The sequence below is a fragment of the Saccopteryx bilineata genome, chromosome 4, assembly GCF_036850765.1.
Source record: "Saccopteryx bilineata isolate mSacBil1 chromosome 4, mSacBil1_pri_phased_curated, whole genome shotgun sequence".
Classification (NCBI taxonomy): Eukaryota; Metazoa; Chordata; class Mammalia; order Chiroptera; family Emballonuridae; genus Saccopteryx; species Saccopteryx bilineata.
In genome coordinates this window covers 287,389,688-287,407,407 of record NC_089493.1, presented here as the reverse complement: position 1 = coordinate 287,407,407, position 17,720 = coordinate 287,389,688, and the positions used below count along the sequence as shown (strand labels likewise).

Below are 17,720 nucleotides of genomic sequence, written 5' to 3'. Positions count from 1 at the left end.
TGTTCTCACTCAGCCTTTAGGACTGAGCTCCAATATTGCCTCCTCCAGGAAGGCTTCCCTGAAGCCCACCTCCACCATTCCACTTCTGGGAAAGTGCCTATGCATGATGCCCTGAATTTATCTTCATCAGTGCAGATGCCACAACAACTGCCACCACCTTCTTCTGCAATCATCTCCCATGGGGTGGGTGCCTTTCCACTGAACACTTGACCTTTTCTTTTTTACAACCCCAGTGCCCAGGAGAACCTGGCACAGGTAAAATCTTGGCAACTGTGTACTGAGTGAGAGAATGAGTGGCTTCCCTGAGGCCCCTTGCACACTCATGGAATCCTGGACCTGAACCTGGGCCAGTAGATGCCAACCGGCTGTGCTTGGGGTAGAGGTGGCGGGGCATCCTTTTAACCTAGAATCCTTAACAGTTGTGGGGTCATCCTGGGGTTGGTCCTGAATTTGGGCAGAATCACCAGGGATAGGGTGTCAGCTCTACTTCCTGTTTCATACTGAGCTCCAACCCAGAGGCCTGACCCCTCACAAGTTCAGATTCATTTGGTTGTACCCTAGACCCAAGAAACATACCCTGATGCACTGTTCCTACAGAAGCTTTATTTATTGGGTTCTGATTTAGCACCCCGACTTGGCTATCCCAGTGGCACTACCAGTCCAACAGCTTCAGCAGGGTGGTCCCCGCCCCCATCCCCGGGGACCCAGAAGCACTCATGTCGTAGCTGGTAGAGTGACCGACTCTAATGGATAGTCCCACTTAAAACCGACGCCTGTGATACCAAGGATGTAATACTGGCCGAAGACTCCTGTTAGCACCTTTCCAAACTTGTCAGGATAGGCAACAAAGCTTTGGCCACCTTCAGACCCAAATGAGGCCCAGCGCCCGAAGTTGGTGTATACAACCAGGTACCGGATGTAAATCCTGTGCGAGCCATACAACCCTGTTATTTGTTCTCCTGGCCATAGGATGAATTCCTGGCTGTGCCCACCTGAGATGCCATATGTTTCGCTCCAGGTGGGTCCATATCTCACCTGGATACTGGGAAAAAGAGGCAGCTTTGAAAATTGGATCCATGCTGACTCACCACTTCTCAGGTCCTTCAATCCCACACCCCGCCTCTCCCCACAGCTGCCAGCAATGAAAGCAGCCCTGTCACTGCAGCAGAAGTCCCTGAGCACATGGCTCAGGGTTCCTGAGACAAACATGTTGGTCTCAAATCCCTGCTCTGCTGTTTTCAGGCTCTGTGGTCTTGGGCTTGTTACCTGGTTTCTCTGAGCCTCGGTTTCTTCATCTGCAAAGTAGGAGTGATTATTGATCAATTTTAGAGAGAGGAGAGAGAAGAGAAACAGAGGTGGGGTGGTGGGGAGCAGAAACAATCAACTCACAATTGCTTCTCATATGTGCCTTGACCTGGGTTTCAAACTGGCAGGCTCAGTGTTGCAGGCTCATACTTTACCCACTGCACCACCGCAGGCTGGGCTGACCCTGAATTCTTTTCTTTTTTGACCCTAACCTTCCCCCTGATTTTTCCATCAGGGATTCTTAGATTGAGAGGTTGTTTTTGGTTGAATTGTTATCGGGTTGTATGGAGAAAGGCTGGGCCCTGGTCCAGTAGTTCAGTTGGTTAGAGCATCATTCTTATATGCCCTGGTTGTAGGATTTCATCCCCAGTCAGAGCACATACAAGAATCAACCAATGGCCCAGTCACGGAGATACCAAAATGGTAGCAGAGTAGGCAGATGCACAGACTCCCAGCCCACACCACCAAACTACCTTACAAATTAATTTTGGAACAATCAGCGTGAAAAACCAACTTTGGACTAAAAGAACAGGTCTCAAAAACCAAGGAACAAAAAAAAAAAAAAAGCCACACAGAGCCTGGTAGTAAGTGCGGAGGCATAGTGGATGCTCCCTTGCTCTCAGGAGCAGAAAAGGGGTGAGCCTGAGAGTCCAGATTGGCTCTCATTACAAGGAGAAGAGCAGAAAATATTGCTGACAGCCACTTGCCTGGGGACTTGGGAACATGGTGGGCTGAGATGACTGGCTTGTCTTCCAAAAGGAAAGGCAGGAGAGAGAGATAGACTGTGATGGGCAGAAGAATGCATAGGATGACCTGAGAAGCTGTCTTATCCAGTGCGGAGGCGGCAATAGCTGGGGGAGGGGTTGATCCCTCTACACAGCACAAGCCTAAAGTGGTTCCAGGTGACTCACCTCCAGAAGGCTCTCCAGCTCCAATCAGCGCAGAAAGACACAGCTGAAAACAGGAAGTGGGGAGGAGGGGCAGTAACTCAAGTCTCCATGGAGATCTGAGATACACCTCCCCCCACAGAAGGGGAGAAAGCACCCTGCCTCTGGAGTGTAGCTGGCAGATCACTGCCTTCAGAGACTCAGAGGTTACACCCATTACATTCCTGGATACAGTTTCAAATAAGCCCCCTGCTGAGATCAGTAAACAAGATTACCACCCAGTTAAGAAAACTGAGGAGAAAACAAACAAATAAAGACTTTAAAGTGGTTCTACTAGGTAAGGAGATCACAACTAGAAGAAGCCTACAAGTCATACAGAGAGAAAAATGGGAAGGCAGAGAAGCATAAGTCATATGCTTCAGCAAGATAAATCTTCAGAAAAAACTCTGGATGAATCAGAGGTAATCAAATTACCGGATGCAGAGTATAAAATAGTTATTGTTAAGATGCTTAAGGATCTCAAAGCTACAATGGATGGACTTAATGAATACCTCAATAAAGAAATTGTAAGCATCAAAAAGGACAAGAAAATCATAAAGAAGAACCAGACAGGCTCCGCCTAGTCGGCACTCCGACTCCCCGGCCTCAGAGGCGTCCAGAGACCGGCACGCCGCTCAGGGGAGTCAGCTGTCTTTTCTCTGGGCCCGAGAGACGGAAGCCTGCGGGATGCGGGGCGGGGCTTCGCGGTCAGGGTAAACGCCCGTCCTACTGCTCGTTCTCCTGGCGACCGCTGTGCGCGAGCCCGGTGTCCCCGGGGCGGCCTGCAGCAGCGGCGTCGGTGGAGCCCGGTGGGGGCGGAGGGAGCCCGCGGTGGTGGCGGCGGCAACAGTGAAATGGCGGAGACGGTGGCAGACACCCGGCGGCTGATCACCAAGCCGCAGAACCTGAATGACACCTACGGGCCGCCCAGCAACTTCCTTGAGATCGATGTGAGCAACCCTCAGACGGTGGGGGTCGGCCGGGGCCGCTTCACCACCTATGAAATCAGGGTCAAGACAAACCTGCCTATTTTCAAGCTGAAGGAATCTACTGTTAGAAGAAGATACAGTGACTTTGAATGGCTGCGGAGAGAGTTAGAAAGAGAGAGCAAGGTTGTAGTTCTCCCACTCCCTGGGAAAGCATTTTTGCGTCAACTTCCATTTAGAGGAGATGATGTAATATTTGACGATAATTTTATTGAAGAAAGGAAACAAGGTCTGGAGCAGTTTATAAACAAGGTCGCTGGTCATCCTCTGGCACAGAATTGAAATGCCCCGATGGGGTTGGGGGGTGGCTTTGCTGGAGGCCCTTCCCCTGCCCCAAGAGGCTTTTCTCGTGGCTGGAGAGAGGGCCGAGGACATTTTGTGCTTTTGGCGAGGTGCTCAGAGACGGGTGAAGTGTGCCTCTGTGGTTGTTGAGGTTGTATGATTTGTCATGTTGTTGTAATTTTTTTTTTTTTTTTGTAATTTTTGTAATGTACCTTGCAACCATATGCAGTACGCAGCCCACGGCAGGCCATCCGTTTCGTGTTTGGACATTGGGACCTTTGTGGGAAGGGGGCGTGCATGAACCTACGTCCATTTTTACAATCAAAATGGAACTGTGTTTAACAGCACCTAGAAGGTCTCTGTAACACAATGGGAGGGAAATGACATCCTGACACCTAGGAGGAATCCCCTGTTTAAGACCCCCGTTCTATTTCCTAACTACTCAAACATTACAGAAGCTTGCCTCGTTGTTTAATCCAGCTAATCTATTAGCATATAGTATAATAGGTATTATAGTTGTTTTAGTTCTACTAGGGTTCTGTTGCATAATGCATAGCATTCAGAAGCTACAACAGTAAGCTGTCATTCATCAAGTCCAATTGGCCTTAATTAAAAGAGAAGGGGGAGTTGTGGGTGGAGTGCAGAGCATGTTCTTAGCAGCTGTGGCTGATGCAATGCTGTAAGAATACTCCAGCTCCCAAAAGCCTCCTGGGCATACCCAGGAAGGAAGCTCACCCGCTATAAAGAAGTGAGTTAGCGCCAACCATTCAGCTCCCTGATCTTTTCAGCCATTGGCTATGAAGGACACGCTGTAACATCCTATTGGCTGAACCCATGTATATAAGCTAGCTTACTTCCTGAATAAAGTGGATCTGCATCACTGAAAAAAAAAAGAAAAAAAAAAAGAAGAACCAGACAGAAATGACAAACACAATAGCAGAAACGAAGACTACACTAGAAGGAATTAAAAGCAGGCTGGATGAAGCAGAGGATCCAATCAGCGACTTAGAGGACAAGGTAAGTGAAAGCACAGAAGCAGAAAAGCAAAAAGAAAAGAGAATTGAAAAGTCTGAGGAAGTCTGACCAAGCGGTGGTGCAGTGGATAGACTGTCGAACTGGGATGTGGAGGACCCAGGCTCAAGACCTCAAGGCCACCAGCTTGAGCACGGACTCATCTGGCTTGAGCATAAAAAAACTCACCAGCTTAGACCCAAGGTTGCTGACTCAAGCAAGAGGTTACTTGGTCTGCTGAAGGCCCGTGGTCAAGGCAACTATGAGAAAGCAATCAATGAACAACTAAGGTGTTGCAATGAAAAACTGATGATTGATGCTTCTCATCTCTCTCCGTTCCTGTCTATCTGTTCCTATTTATCCCTCTCTCTGACTCTCTCTTTGTCCCTGTAAAAAAAAAAAAAAGAAAGAAAGAAAAGTCTGAGGAAACTCTAACAGAGCTCTGTGACAACAGGAAGAGAAACAATACCCACACAATAGGTGTTCCTGAAGGAGAAGAGAAAGAATAAGGACTAGAGAAGCTCTTTGAAGAAATTTTAGCTGAAAATTTCCCTAAATTGATGTAGGAAAGAGTCATACAAGTTCAAGAAGCAGAGAGAACCCCATTAAAAAAGAACCCAAAGAGACCCACACCAAGACATATCATAATCAAAATACCAAAGCTAAGAGATAAAGAAAGAATATTAAAAGCTGTAAGAGAGAAACAGTCAATCACCTACAAAAAAACACCCATAAGGATGAACTCGACTTCTCAACAGAAACACTTGAGGCCAGAAGGAATTGGTAAGAAATATTCAAAGTAATGCAGAACAAGAACCTACAACCAAAACTTCTTTATCCAGCAAGACTATCATTTAAAATTGAAGGAGAAATAAAAAGCTTCCCAGACAAAACAAAAAAAACAACTTAAGGAATTTATCATAACCAAACCACCAATGCTGCAAGAAATGTTAAGGGGCCTGCTGTAGACAGAACAAAGCAGGAAGAAAAAAAAAAAAAAAAAAAAAAAAAATAAAAAATATATATATATATATATATATATATATATATATATATAGTGTGTGTGTGTGTGTGTGTATTTATTTATTTATTTATTTAAAGAGGAATATAAATTTAAAGAAAAAAATGGCAATAAACAACTACATATCAATAATAACCTTAAATGTAAATGGATTAAATGCTCCAATCAAAAGACATAGGGTAGCTGAATGGATAAGAAAACAGGACCCATACATATACTGTCTACAGAAGACCCACCTCAAAACAAAAGACTGAAAGTAAAAGGATAGAAAAAAATATTTCATGCAAGTAGAAATGAAAAAAAATCTGGGGTAGCAATACTTATGTCTGACAAAATAGACTTTAAAACAAAGACAATAGTAAGGGATAAAGAAGGTCACTACATAATGATAAAGGGAGCAATCCATTATAAATATCTATGCACCTAATATAGGAGCAACTAAATATGGACAGCTTTTTGATGGACATAAAGGGAGAGATCAACAGCAATATTATAATCAGGAGTAGTCAACCTTTTTATACCTACCATCCACTTTTGTATCTCTGTTAGTAGTAAAATTTTCTAACAGTCCACTGGTTCCACAGTAATGGTGATTTATAAAGTAGAGAAGTAACTTTGCTTTATAAAATTTATAAAGCAGAGTTACAGCAAGTTAAAGCATATAATAATAATTACTTACCAAGTACTTTAGGTCGGATTTTCGCTAAGTTTGCCAGAATAAATCTTTATAAAGCAACTTACTATAGTTAAATCTATCTTTTATTTATACTTTGGTTGCTCTGCTACCGCCCACCATGAAAGCTGGAATGCCCACTAGTGGGTGGTAGCGACCAGGTTGACTACCACTACTATAATAGTAGGGGATTTCAATACCCCACTAACATCAATGGATAGATCCTCAAAAAAAAAAAATTAACAAAGAAACAGCAGAAGTAAGGGACACACTAGATCAACTGGATTTAATAGATGCCTTCAGAACCTTTCACCCTAAAGCAGCAGAATATACATTCTTTTCAAGTGCGCATGGTACATACTCTAGGATGGACCACATATTAGGGCATAAAACGAGTATCAACAAATTTAAGAAGATTGAAACCATATCAAGCATCTTCTCTGACCTCAATGGCATGAAACTAGAAATTAACTACAATAGAAAAACTGAAAAACACTCAAATACTTGGAAACTAAACAGCATGTTATTAAATAACGATTGGATCAATAATGAGATCAAGGAAGAAATAAAAAATTTCCTTGAAACAAATGAAAATAAGCATACAACAACTCAAAATCTGTGGGACACAGCAAAAGCAGTCTTTTTTTTTTTTTTTTTTGTATTTTTCTGAAGCTGAAAACGGGGAGAGTCAGACAGACTCCTGCATGCGCCAGACTGGGATCCACCTGGCACACCCACCAGGGGCGACGCTCTGCCCACCAGGGGATGATGCTCTGCCCCTCCGGGGGCGTTGCTCTGCCGAGACCAGAGCCACTCTAGCGCCTGGGGCAGAGGCCAAGGAGCCATCCCCAGCGCCCGGGCCATCTTTGCTCCAAGGGAGCCTTGGCTGCGGGAGGGGAAAAGAGAAACAGAGAGGAAGGAGGGGGGGTGGAGAAGCAAATGGTCGCTTCTCCTATGTGCCCTGGCCGGGAATCGAACCGGGGTCCCCCACACACCAGGCCGACGCTCTACCGCTGAGCCAACTGGCCAGGGCCAGCAAAAGCAGTCTTAAGAGGGAAGTTCATAGGATTACAGGCAAACCTTAAGAAGCTAGAAAAAGCTCAAATAAACAACTTAATTCTGCAACTAAAAGAACTAGAAAAGAACAGCAAGTAAAGCCTAGAGGAAGTAGAAAGAAGGCAATAATAAAGATTAGAGTGAAAACAAATGACATAGAGACTAAAAAAAAAAACAATACAGAGGATCAATGAAACCAAGAGCTGGTTCTATGAAAAAATAAACAAGATCAATGAACCCTTAGCCAGGCTCACCAAGAAAAAAAGAGAAAGGACTCAAATAAATAAAATTAGAAATGATGGTGGAGAAATAACAACGGACACAGCAGAAATACAAAAGATTGTAAGAAAATACTATGAAGAACTGTATGCCAAAAAATTAGATAACCAAGGTGAAATGGACAAATTCCTTGAAAAATATAATCTTTCAAAAATCAATCTGGAAGAATCAGAAAACCTAAATAGACTGATTAAAACAAATGAGATTGAAACAGTTATCAAAAAACTGCCAACAAACAAAAGTCCTGGGCCAGATGGCTTCACAGGCAAATTCTACCAAACATTCAAAGAAGAACTAACTCCTATCCTTCTCAAGCTATTTCTAAAAATTCAAGAGGAGAGAAAACTTCCAAGCTCCTTTTATGAGACAAGCATAATTCTGATTCCAAAACCAGGCAAAGACAACACAAAGAAAGAAAACTATAGGCCAATATCTCTGATGAATTTAGATGCTAAAATTCTCAACAAAATTTTAGCAAACCAGATCCAGCAATACATGAAAAAAATCATACATCAGGATCAAGTGGGATTTATTCTGGGGAGGCAAGGCTGGTACAACATTTGCAAATCAATCAGTGTGATTCATCACATAAACAAAAGGAAGGACAAAAACCACATGATAATATCAATAGATGCAGAAAAAGCATTCGATAAAATCCAGCACCCATTCATGATCAAAACTCTCAGCAAAGTGGGAATACAGGAAACATACCTCAACATGATAAAGGCCATCTATGACAGGCCACAGTCTACATCATACTCAATGGGCAAAAGTTAAAAGCAATCCCTTTAAGATCAGGAACAAGGCAGGGGTGTCTCCTTTCACCACTCTTAGTCAATATAGTTCTGGAAGTCCTAGCCACAGCAATCAGACAAGAAGAAGAAATAAAAGGCACCCAAATTGGAAAAGAAGTAAAACAATCATTATTTGCTGATGATATGATACTGTACATAGAAAACCCTAAAGTCGCAGTCAAAAAACTACTGGACCTGATAAATGAATTCAGCAAAGTGTCGGGATATAAAATTAATACTCAGAAATCAGAGGCATTTTTATACACCAACAATGATATGTCTGAAAGAGAAATTAAGGAAACAATCCCCTTCACTATTGCAACAGCAACAACAAAAATATCGAGGAGTAAATTTAACCAAGGAGGTTAAAGACTTGTACTCGGAAAATGATAAAACATTGATAAAAGGAATCAAGGAAGATACAAAAAAGTGGAAGCATATACTGTGTTTATGGCTAGGAAGAATAAACATCATTAAAATGTCCATATTACCCAAAGCGATTTATAAATTCAATGCAATCCCTACTAAAATACCAAGGACACACTTCAAAGATATAGAACAATGATTCCAAAAATTTATATGGAACCAAAAAAGAACACGAATAGCCTCAGCAATCTTGAAAAAGAAGAATAAAGTGGGTGGTATCACACTTCTGGACGTCAAGTTATACTACAAGGCCATTGTACTCAAAACAGCTTGGTACTGGTATAAGAACAGGCATACAGATCAATGGAACAGAACAGAGAACCCAGAAATAAACACACACCTTTATGAACAATTGATATTTGACAAAGGTGGTAATAGCATACAATAGAGTAAAGACAGTCTCTTTAACAAATAGTGTTGGGAAAATTGGACAGCTACCTGCAAAAAAATGAAACTAGACCACCAACTTACACCAATCACAAAAATAAACTCAAAATGGATAAAAAACTTAAATATAAGTCATGAAACCATAAGTATCCTAGAGGAAAACATAGACAATAAGCTCTCTGATATCTCTTGCAGCAATATATTTGCTGATTTATCTCCACGCACAAGGGAAATAAAGGACAGGATAAACAAACGGGACTATATCAAACTAAAAAGCTTTTGCACAGCTAAAGACAACATGAACAAAATAAAAAGGCAGGTCACACAATGGGAGAACATATTTGATAATACATCTGATAAGGGGTTAATGACCAAAATTTATAAAGAACTTATAAAACTCAACACCAGGAAGATAAACAATCCAATCAAAAAATGGGCAAAAAGATGAATAGACATTTCTCCAAAGATGACATACAGATGGCCAATAGGCATATGAAAAAATGCTCAACATCACTAATCATTAGAGAAATGCAAATTAAAACCACAATGAGATATCACCTCATACCAGTCAGAATGGCGCTCATCAACAAAACAACACAGAATAAGTGCTGGCGAGGATGTGGAGAAAAGAGAACCCTCCTGCACTGCTGGTGGGAATGCAGACTGGTGCAGCCACTGGGGAAAACAGTATGGAGATTCCTCAAAAAATTAAAAATCGAACTGCCTTTTGACCCAGCCATCCCACTTTTATACTTTTTTTTTTTTTTTTTTCCTGAAGCTGGAAACAGGGAGAGACAGTCAGACAGACTCCCGCATGCGCCCGACCGGGATCCACCCGGCACACCCACCAGGGGCGACGCTCTGCCCACCAGGGGGCGATGCTCTGCCCATCCTGGGCGTTGCCATGTTGCGACCAGAGCCACTCTAGCGCCTGGGGCAGAGGCCACAGAGCCATCCCCAGTGCCCGGGCTGTCTTTGCTCCAATGGAGCCTTGGCTGCGGGAGGGGAAGAGAGAGACAGAGAGGAAAGCGTGGCGGAGGGGTGGAGAAGCAAATGGGCGCTTCTCCTGTGTGCCCTGGCCGGGAATCGAACCCGGGTCCTCCGCACGCTAGGCCGACGCTCTACCGCTGAGCCAACCAGCCAGGGCTCCAGCCATCCCACTTTTAGGAAATATCCCAAGAACACCACATCAACGATCCAAAAAGAGGAATGCACACCCATGTTTATGGCAGCATTGTTCACAATAGCCAAGATCTGGAAACAGCCCAGGTGTCGGACAGTGGACGAATGGATTAAAAAGCTATGATACATATACACAATGGAATACTATGGAGCCATGAAGAAGAAGGAAATATTACATTTTGTGTCAACATGGACGGGCCTGAAAACTATTATGTTAAGTGAAATAAGCCAGGCAGAGAGAGAAAAATATCATATGACCTCACTCATTTGAGGAATCTGATGAACAATATAAACTGAGGAGCGAAATAGAGAGAGAGGCGGGATCCAAGGGTCCAGAATGAAAGTGGACAGAGGGAAAGGGAATGATAGGGTGATAGGATGGGATGAGAGCAGAAAAGCAAATCCTGGAGGGAAGGGGGGAGGGCGTTACAAGGAGGGAAATGAGGGGATGTACTGGGAAACATGGAGGAGGGAGGATGTATTTGGGGAGACACTAGAATCTATGTAAACACAATAAGTTAATAATAATAATAATAAAAAGAATCAATCAATGAATGCATAAATAAGTGGAACAACAAATTGATGTCTATTTTTTCTCTCTCACCCTTCCTCTATCGCTCAAATCAATAAATCAAAAACAATTTTTTTTAGCCTGATTGTAGTGGCACAGTGGATAGAGTGTCCAGCCATAATGCTGAGGTTCCTGGTTCCAAATCCAGATGTCTCCGGCTTGAGCGTGGGATTATTGACATGATCTCAAGTTAACTAGCTTGAGCCCAAAGGCCATGGCTGGAGCCCTAGGTCGCTGGCTTGAGCCCAGGGTTGCTGGCTTGAGCAAGGGGTCACTGGCTCAGCTGGAGCCCCCCTCCCTGGTCAAGGCATGTGTGAGAAGCAAGCAATGAACAACTAAAGTGAAGCTACTATGGATTGATGCTTCTCATCTCTCTCCTCTGTTATTCTCTCCTTTCCTGTCTATCTATCCCTCTAAAAAAGTCAATAAAATAACTTTTAAAAGGAGAAAGTAGGGAGAAGCATCCTCTATCCCCTTTTTTAGATCAGCCCAGGAAGCCAATGTCTGGACCTGCAGGTAGAGACAGAAAGATGTGGGGCTGGTGTGCAGGCGAGGGGGCAGCTGAAGAAAAGGGACAAACGGAGAGGTGATGGCTGGTGGCGCCATGACTTCAAGCACTCAGCCAACCTCAGAGTCATCAGGAGCCCAGTGAAGGTCTTGGAGAAGAAGCACTAAGCCCCGCCCCCAAGTTCCCGAGACTGGGGCATGGGTAGGGGCACAGTGCTAGGGCTTTGTGCCCTGCTCCTACTCACCTCTTAAATATGCCTATAAAATTTATAGACACCCGAATCCCGGTAATGATATTTCCACTGTCGGTAGGGGAACTGAAATACCAGCCATTTCCATTCCCGTACATCTCTAGATAAATGAAGAAACCAGGTTGGGGGAGGGGAGAATCACTCAGTAATATATAGGTTATCTTTGCACAGAAGTGTACAAAACCCCTCCAGGCGAATGGGACAGTCCTGAGACTAGTTAGTCAAGGGCTAAGCCCAGAACTGGAGGTATATTAATGAGAGGCGGTGAGTGTGGTCACAGGGCGATGGGCTACAGGGAGGCAGACCCAGCCGGACTTACGTTCTGCCCAGCACACGGTGCTCCACAAGGTGGTGAGGGTCAGCCACAGCAGCATGGTTTCTGTCCGTTGAGACCCAAGGTACCTGGAGGGAAGGGACACGTCACCCAACCCTCAGAGAGGGGTCCTCTGTGACCCTGCCAGGGCCCCATCCATGGAAGGGGAACACCGCCCTACCTGGCCAAGAAAATCTCGTCGCCCAGTCCTGGCGCTGGGGAGCCGTGCATCTGGGCACCCTCCACCTGGCCTTTTATATCCTCCTGTCCCCTGTGGGCCCCCATCCAGAAGGAAGGAGCAGGAGCCACCATGGGGACAAAAAAGAGCTGGTTGGTGGGGGCTCTTCCTAGGGGAGGCTAGAAAGGCTCGTTCAGGAGGCTCCAGGACGTCCTGTGTTTGTTGTCTTGGCCCCAGGTCCTACACAAACAAAACAGAACGTGACAGGCATTTTGCTGTCACCTCTGAGTCTCTCTTCTCCACACCTGCACTGGATCTTGACTTTAGAAGTCGGGGGAGGTTTGCTGACAGCCCTTCCTAGATTGGCCAGATAGATTTCAACCCCATGGTGGGGCTGTAGGTCGAATGTCCACAGAAGGTCCATGGGGACCAGAGCTCCTGCCTTGTGCACTATTGGGTTCAGGACCTCATTCAGGTCTGGGGAGAGTCAGGTGTCCCTTAGGCTTTCAGAGCCCAGGTCGAGCTCCCCACAAACCCTCAGAACCCCGACTAGATAATGCAGTTCTGAGCGCTGGGGGCGAGGTGGGAGAGCTAATCCAGTCGCTGGCCTTCAGTGTCTGTCACTTGGAAGGTGTCTGTGATCTGTCCTCTGTGCCCGCTCTGGAAGCAGCTGAGGATGAGCCAACCTTTACGGGTATGGGACGACCGAGAGCAAAGGTGCCACGTCAGGAGGCACAGAGGATCGGGGGCAGGTGAGCCTCCAGGCCAGTTCTTTCGAGGGTGCCTGGGGCCAGGCCAAAGCGACAGACTTTATCTGGAGGAAACAGGGTGCTTCTCAAGATTCTGGGGACCCTGCTTTCTGTGAGGAGGGTCCAGGCTTTCTGTGAGGAGCTAGAGCTAAGGAGCCAGAGCCTGTCTGCAGGGTCACCCAACCTTTTGGAAGAGCCACAAGGTCAGAGACTTTAGGACTAAGGAAACCGAAACGTGGCCCTTCAGCCACAAAGTCAGCGGACACCTGGTGACCCATATTTCCCTCCTCTGGATCGTCACAGCCCTGTCCTTGGTGCTGGCCACCTGGGGCTTGGAGGTTGTAGAGGGCTCCATTCAATAACCACCCTTTTGGGGAGACCAGAGCAGAGAGGCGCTCTATCCTGAAAACCGTGCCTTTTTCTCTGGCCCTGGAGTCGTCTCCCTGGAGACGCTTGTTGGGGCTCAGGCCCTCCCTCCCCCAGGACTTAGGAACCTCTGGCTAGAGGAGGCGAAGAGGCCTCACAGCCCAATGAGGTAGGGGCGGAAAGGCTGCACAGAGGGGCTGAGTCCCTGCCCAGCCCAGCCGGAGGGAAATTTTGAAAGTTGAGCTACCAATTTAGGTATCTTCTCCCAGATTCAGGCCAGCAGGGTTTGGTGTCCAGAAGAGGGTCTGCCTGGGCCTGGACTCTAGGAAGTACTACCTGGGGTGGGAGTCGGAGGAACAGACAGTTTCTGGCCTGAACAAGGAGGGAAATACAGAGTTGCTTGAAAGTACACACAAGGACCAGGCTGGTTGGCTCAGTGCTGGAGCGTTGACCCGGCATGTGGATGCCATGAGTTTGATTCCCAGCCACGGCAACAGGAGAAGTGGCCTTCTGTTTCTCCAATCATCTCTCTTCTCTTCTCCCTCTCCCTCTCCCTCTCCCTCTCCGTCTCCCTTCTCCTCCTGCAGCCATGACTTGATTGGTTCAAGCACATTGTCCTAAGGTGCTGAGGATGGCTCCATGGAGGTTTCATCTCAGGTGCTAAAAATGGCTGGTTGTGAGCATGGCCCCAGATGGGGGTCACAAGGTGGATCCCTGTTGGGGCGTATGCGGGAGTTTGTCTCTCTATCTCCCCTCCTCTCACTTAAAAACAGAAGAAAAAAAACATACAGGGAAATTTAGAGAGAATATAGTTAAATAATAAAACTCTATAGCCTGACCAGGCAGTGGTAGGCACAGTGGATAGAGCGTCAGCCTGGGATGCAGAGAAACCAGGTTCAAAACCCTGAGTTCGCCTGACCAGGCGGTGGCGCAGTGGATAGAACGTCGGACTGGGATGCGGAAGTACCCAGGTTCGAGACTCCGAGGTCGCGCGCGGGCTCATCTGGCTTGAGCAAAGAGCTCGCCAGCTTGGACCCAAGGTCGCTGGCTCCAGCAAGGGGTTACTCGGTCTGCTGAAGGCCCACGGTCAAGGCACATGTGAGAAAGCAATCAATGAACAACTAAGAAGTCGCAATGCGCAACGAGAAACTGATGATTGATGCTTCTCATCTCTCTCTGTTCCTGTCTGTCTGTCCCTGTCTATCTCTGCCTCTGTAAAAACCCTGAGTTCGCTGGCTTGTGTGTGGGCTCATCTGGCTTGAGCACCGGCTCATGGGGTCACCAGCTTGAGAGCAGGGTCGCAGGCTTAAGTGTGGGATCATAGACATGACCCCAAGCTCGCTGGCTTAAGCAAGGGGTCACTTGCTCAGCTGATGCCCCCAGGTCAGTCACATATGAGAAGTAATCAATAAACAACTAAGGTGCCTCAATGAAGAACTAATATTTCTTATCTCTCTCCCTTCCTGTCTGTCTGTCTCTATCTGTCCCTCTTTCTGTGTCTCTCTCAGTCTGTCTCTCTAGTTAAAAAAGACCAACCTAAAACAACTCATAGAGGGTCTATTTTAGAAGAAGTAGACAAAACTATAAAGGTTGAAAGGCCTCGCCCAAGTGAGTGCTCATCAGTGGGCACTATTGTGAGCCCTTGGACCTGGCAGTGGAAGAGACCTGTTAAGTAGAGAATCTAAAAAGAGCCTAAACAAATCCGTCCAAATGAGGAAAGAACAGGGGGCTTGTCCTGAACACCCTCTGTGACTGGATTTCTGCTCTGGGCAGTTGCTTCTGTGTCTTCGATCCCTGGAGGGTCATGTGGGTGGGACCTGTTTGTTTTCCTCCTCCTTTTGTGCCCAGGGCTCTGCAAACACCCCTTGGCTTTGACCATACTTTGCCTTGGTTGGTCAATGTGACCATTCTTATCTCTGATTAGCTCTTTCTGTGATCCATGGGCTTGGTCTATGCTGCTGGGAACCAGCACTGCTAGTAATTCCAGGTCCTGAGGGAGAATGGGGCAGAATTAAGACAATAGACTCACATAAAAAAGAGATGGGATCGGGAGGCCTCTGCAATGCTGATGGCAAGTCAGAGAGAGAGAGCCCCCAGTCTGCCTTATATTTATAGTGTAGAAATTAAAGCCTTTACGCCAATATACAAATAAGGAAGTCTCTGATACAAAGCCACTTCTCTGAGGCATAATGGGATTCCTCATAAGAGTGTACCACCCCTCATCCTGCAATAGTCAAGGGTGTGGGGAGAAGGTAAGTGTTGAGATCTTAGTATTAGAAGCATGTTGAAAAGACCTTAGTATTAAAATGGTGGGAAAGGCTTAGTGTTAAACTAAGCCTTAGGCTATAAGGACCTTGCCAGCTTACAGTGTATTTCTTACACTACCCTGTGGGGCTCATTTTTCTGGGAGCCTGTAGACAGGAACACAAACACTGCAGCCAGCACCTCTCCAGGGCTCTACAAACAGAGTCCCTGCCAAGGGCGAGTGCCGAAGGCCCCACGGGTAGTGGATGAAGCTGGACGGTCTCAGGGCATAAATAGGCTAAAAGACACAGACAGCACAGAGCAGGTAGGAGAGGGGCTGGGGGCCCATAGGGAAGTGGAGATGGAAGCTGACCCATCAGGCAACTGAATCAGGGTCCTCGGGAAATAGATCTATTCCAAGGCTTGCTGCATACTTTGGGGGGCCCAGTGAAAAGTGAAAATCTGTGGCCCCTTGATCCAAACAGTACAATTTTTAAGGTGGTGACATTAGAGGATCTGATGGGGGAGGGGGCTGTCTGAGCAACTGTGCAGGTAGCACAGCTATGAAGCAGCCCCGGACCCTAACTTCTCATTAAGACCTGAAGCTTGTGGGAAAAGGAGGTCCCCTCAATTTCTGTTACTGCACCTCCAGGGGCCACAGGACCCCTCAGACCAGACCTCTTCTCCCCAGAGCCTCCCCGGAAGTTTCCGCTTAGTCTTTCGCTCCTGACCCCTGGGCTCAAGTCCTGGGGAGCCACCTCAAAGCCATGCTGCTGTTCCTGTCCTCTCTCTCCTCTCCAGTCCTGCCTGCAGTGCCCAGGGTGAGAGCCGCCCCGCCCTGTCCTCACCTACCCAGCCAAGCCCTGGCCTCCATACTTGCGGAATGCAAAGCTGGACCAGACATTTCAAGAGGCCTGGCCCCAGGAACGGGCTGCCTCCTCACGTCCTGCCCTGCTCTCTCTGGTATACATCTGCCTGCAGAGATGCGGGGCCGGGCCGGGGCTCCCCTTCTACATAAGAGGGAAGAGCAGGGGGAGCTCCGGGGGGTCTGGATCTGTGTGGGGATGATGGGTCACATCAACAGGTGAGTAAGATTCAGGGTCCCAGGGCAGCCCCCATTGTACCACCTTCTGTGCTGCTTCTCTGAGGAGGGTTTCAAACCACTGGAGCCCCTAGAGCGGGTCCTGCCCTCCCAGCTCAGACTTGCTGCCGACTCCACCCTGACCTAGGGCTGGGGTGCTAAGGGAGAAGGGAATGATGCCATCTGCAGTAGGGGAGGGGCAAGTCCTCCATGAAGCTGCTGAAAGTGCTCCAGGTTTGGAAAGGCTCCCGCACACGTGTGTTGGATGGGAAAGTCTGAGGGATCCATCTCCAGGTTTTCCTGGTGTCCCAGTACCCTTGGTAGTAAGCGGCAGAGACCTGACTGACTGCAGTTCTGTCTCCCTGACCTGTCCTTTGCTCTGTCCTGGAGCAGTGATCCCCCCTGACAGGCCAGCCCTGACCACTCCCACCAGGACTCACAGTGCTTCAAGTGTCTCTGGTTAGGGTTGCCAAATTCAGCAAATAGAAATACTGTAAAACATGTTCAATTTGACTTTCAGATATACAACAAATATTTTTATATATCAATAATAGTATTAATAAGCCCATGCAGTATTTGGGATATGCTTATACTAAAAAAATAAAAAATAACAATCAATATTTGGGACATAGTTATACTTTTTAAAAATGCAACATTTGATATGTACTTACACTAAAAATCATTCGTTGTGGACCTGAAGTTCACATTCCGCCTAGTGTCCTGCACTTTTCTGCATTCCTATTTGGGGTGTGTCCAGGACTGTAAAGGCAGGAATACTCATTTGGGAAGTCCCAGCCTGGCCGAAAGACCCCTCGGGCCCTCTCTCCACCTCTGCTGTTCTTTGCTCAACAGTTTTCAGGCCCTTGGTGGACAGGCTGCCCCACAGCCCTCTATGTACACGTGACACCAGCAGACAATTGCAGGACCCAACTTGCTCACCTCTGACACTGAGAATAGTGGCTCAGCTTCAGCCAACATCCACCTGTGTCCACAGGGCTTAGGTGGCAGTGCGGGCCAAAGGGCTCAGTGTGGCCCTGGCGGGAGGGCTCAGTGGATAGAGTGTCGGCCTGACATATGGATGTTCCCGGTTGATTCTCAGTCCGAGAACACGTGAGAAGTGACCATTACCTTT

The 17,720-nt window shown here is 46.7% G+C and overlaps 1 protein-coding gene across 3 annotated transcripts; it reads right to left on the bottom strand.

Annotated features, from left to right (window-relative positions):
• Window positions 1–668: 668 nt before the first annotated feature.
• Window positions 669–17,720, bottom strand: LOC136334672 (pancreatic adenocarcinoma up-regulated factor-like). 3 transcript variants are annotated; one of them, XM_066275196.1, is made up of 4 exons: window positions 12,152–12,318; window positions 11,977–12,059; window positions 11,652–11,757; window positions 669–1,042 (listed from the first exon to the last, which is right to left on the bottom strand). In XM_066275196.1, the coding sequence occupies exons 1-4, from the start codon at window positions 12,280–12,282 to the stop codon at window positions 715–717; spliced, it is 648 nt and encodes a 215-aa protein (XP_066131293.1). In that variant the 5' UTR covers window positions 12,283–12,318; the 3' UTR covers window positions 669–714. The 3 variants fall into 3 exon arrangements, 1 of the variants encoding a protein (XP_066131293.1); XR_010731203.1 differs by lacking the exons at window positions 669–1,042; window positions 12,152–12,318 and adding an exon at window positions 17,528–17,720 and having other exon boundaries at window positions 11,658–11,757; XR_010731204.1 differs by lacking the exons at window positions 669–1,042; window positions 12,152–12,318 and adding an exon at window positions 17,260–17,406 and having other exon boundaries at window positions 11,658–11,757.

Excerpts from the sequence above, each read along its gene's own strand:
- LOC136334672 (XM_066275196.1), bottom strand. The coding sequence starts at position 12,282 with ATGGTGGCTCCTGCTCCTTCCTTCTGGATGGGGGCCCACAGGGGACAG. Across the intron at positions 12,060-12,151 it reads GACGAGATTTTCTTGGCCAG|GTACCTTGGGTCTCAACGGA; the intron begins GTAGGGCGGTGT and ends CCTTCCCTCCAG. Across the intron at positions 11,758-11,976 it reads CACCGTGTGCTGGGCAGAAC|AGATGTACGGGAATGGAAAT; the intron begins GTAAGTCCGGCT and ends TCATTTATCTAG.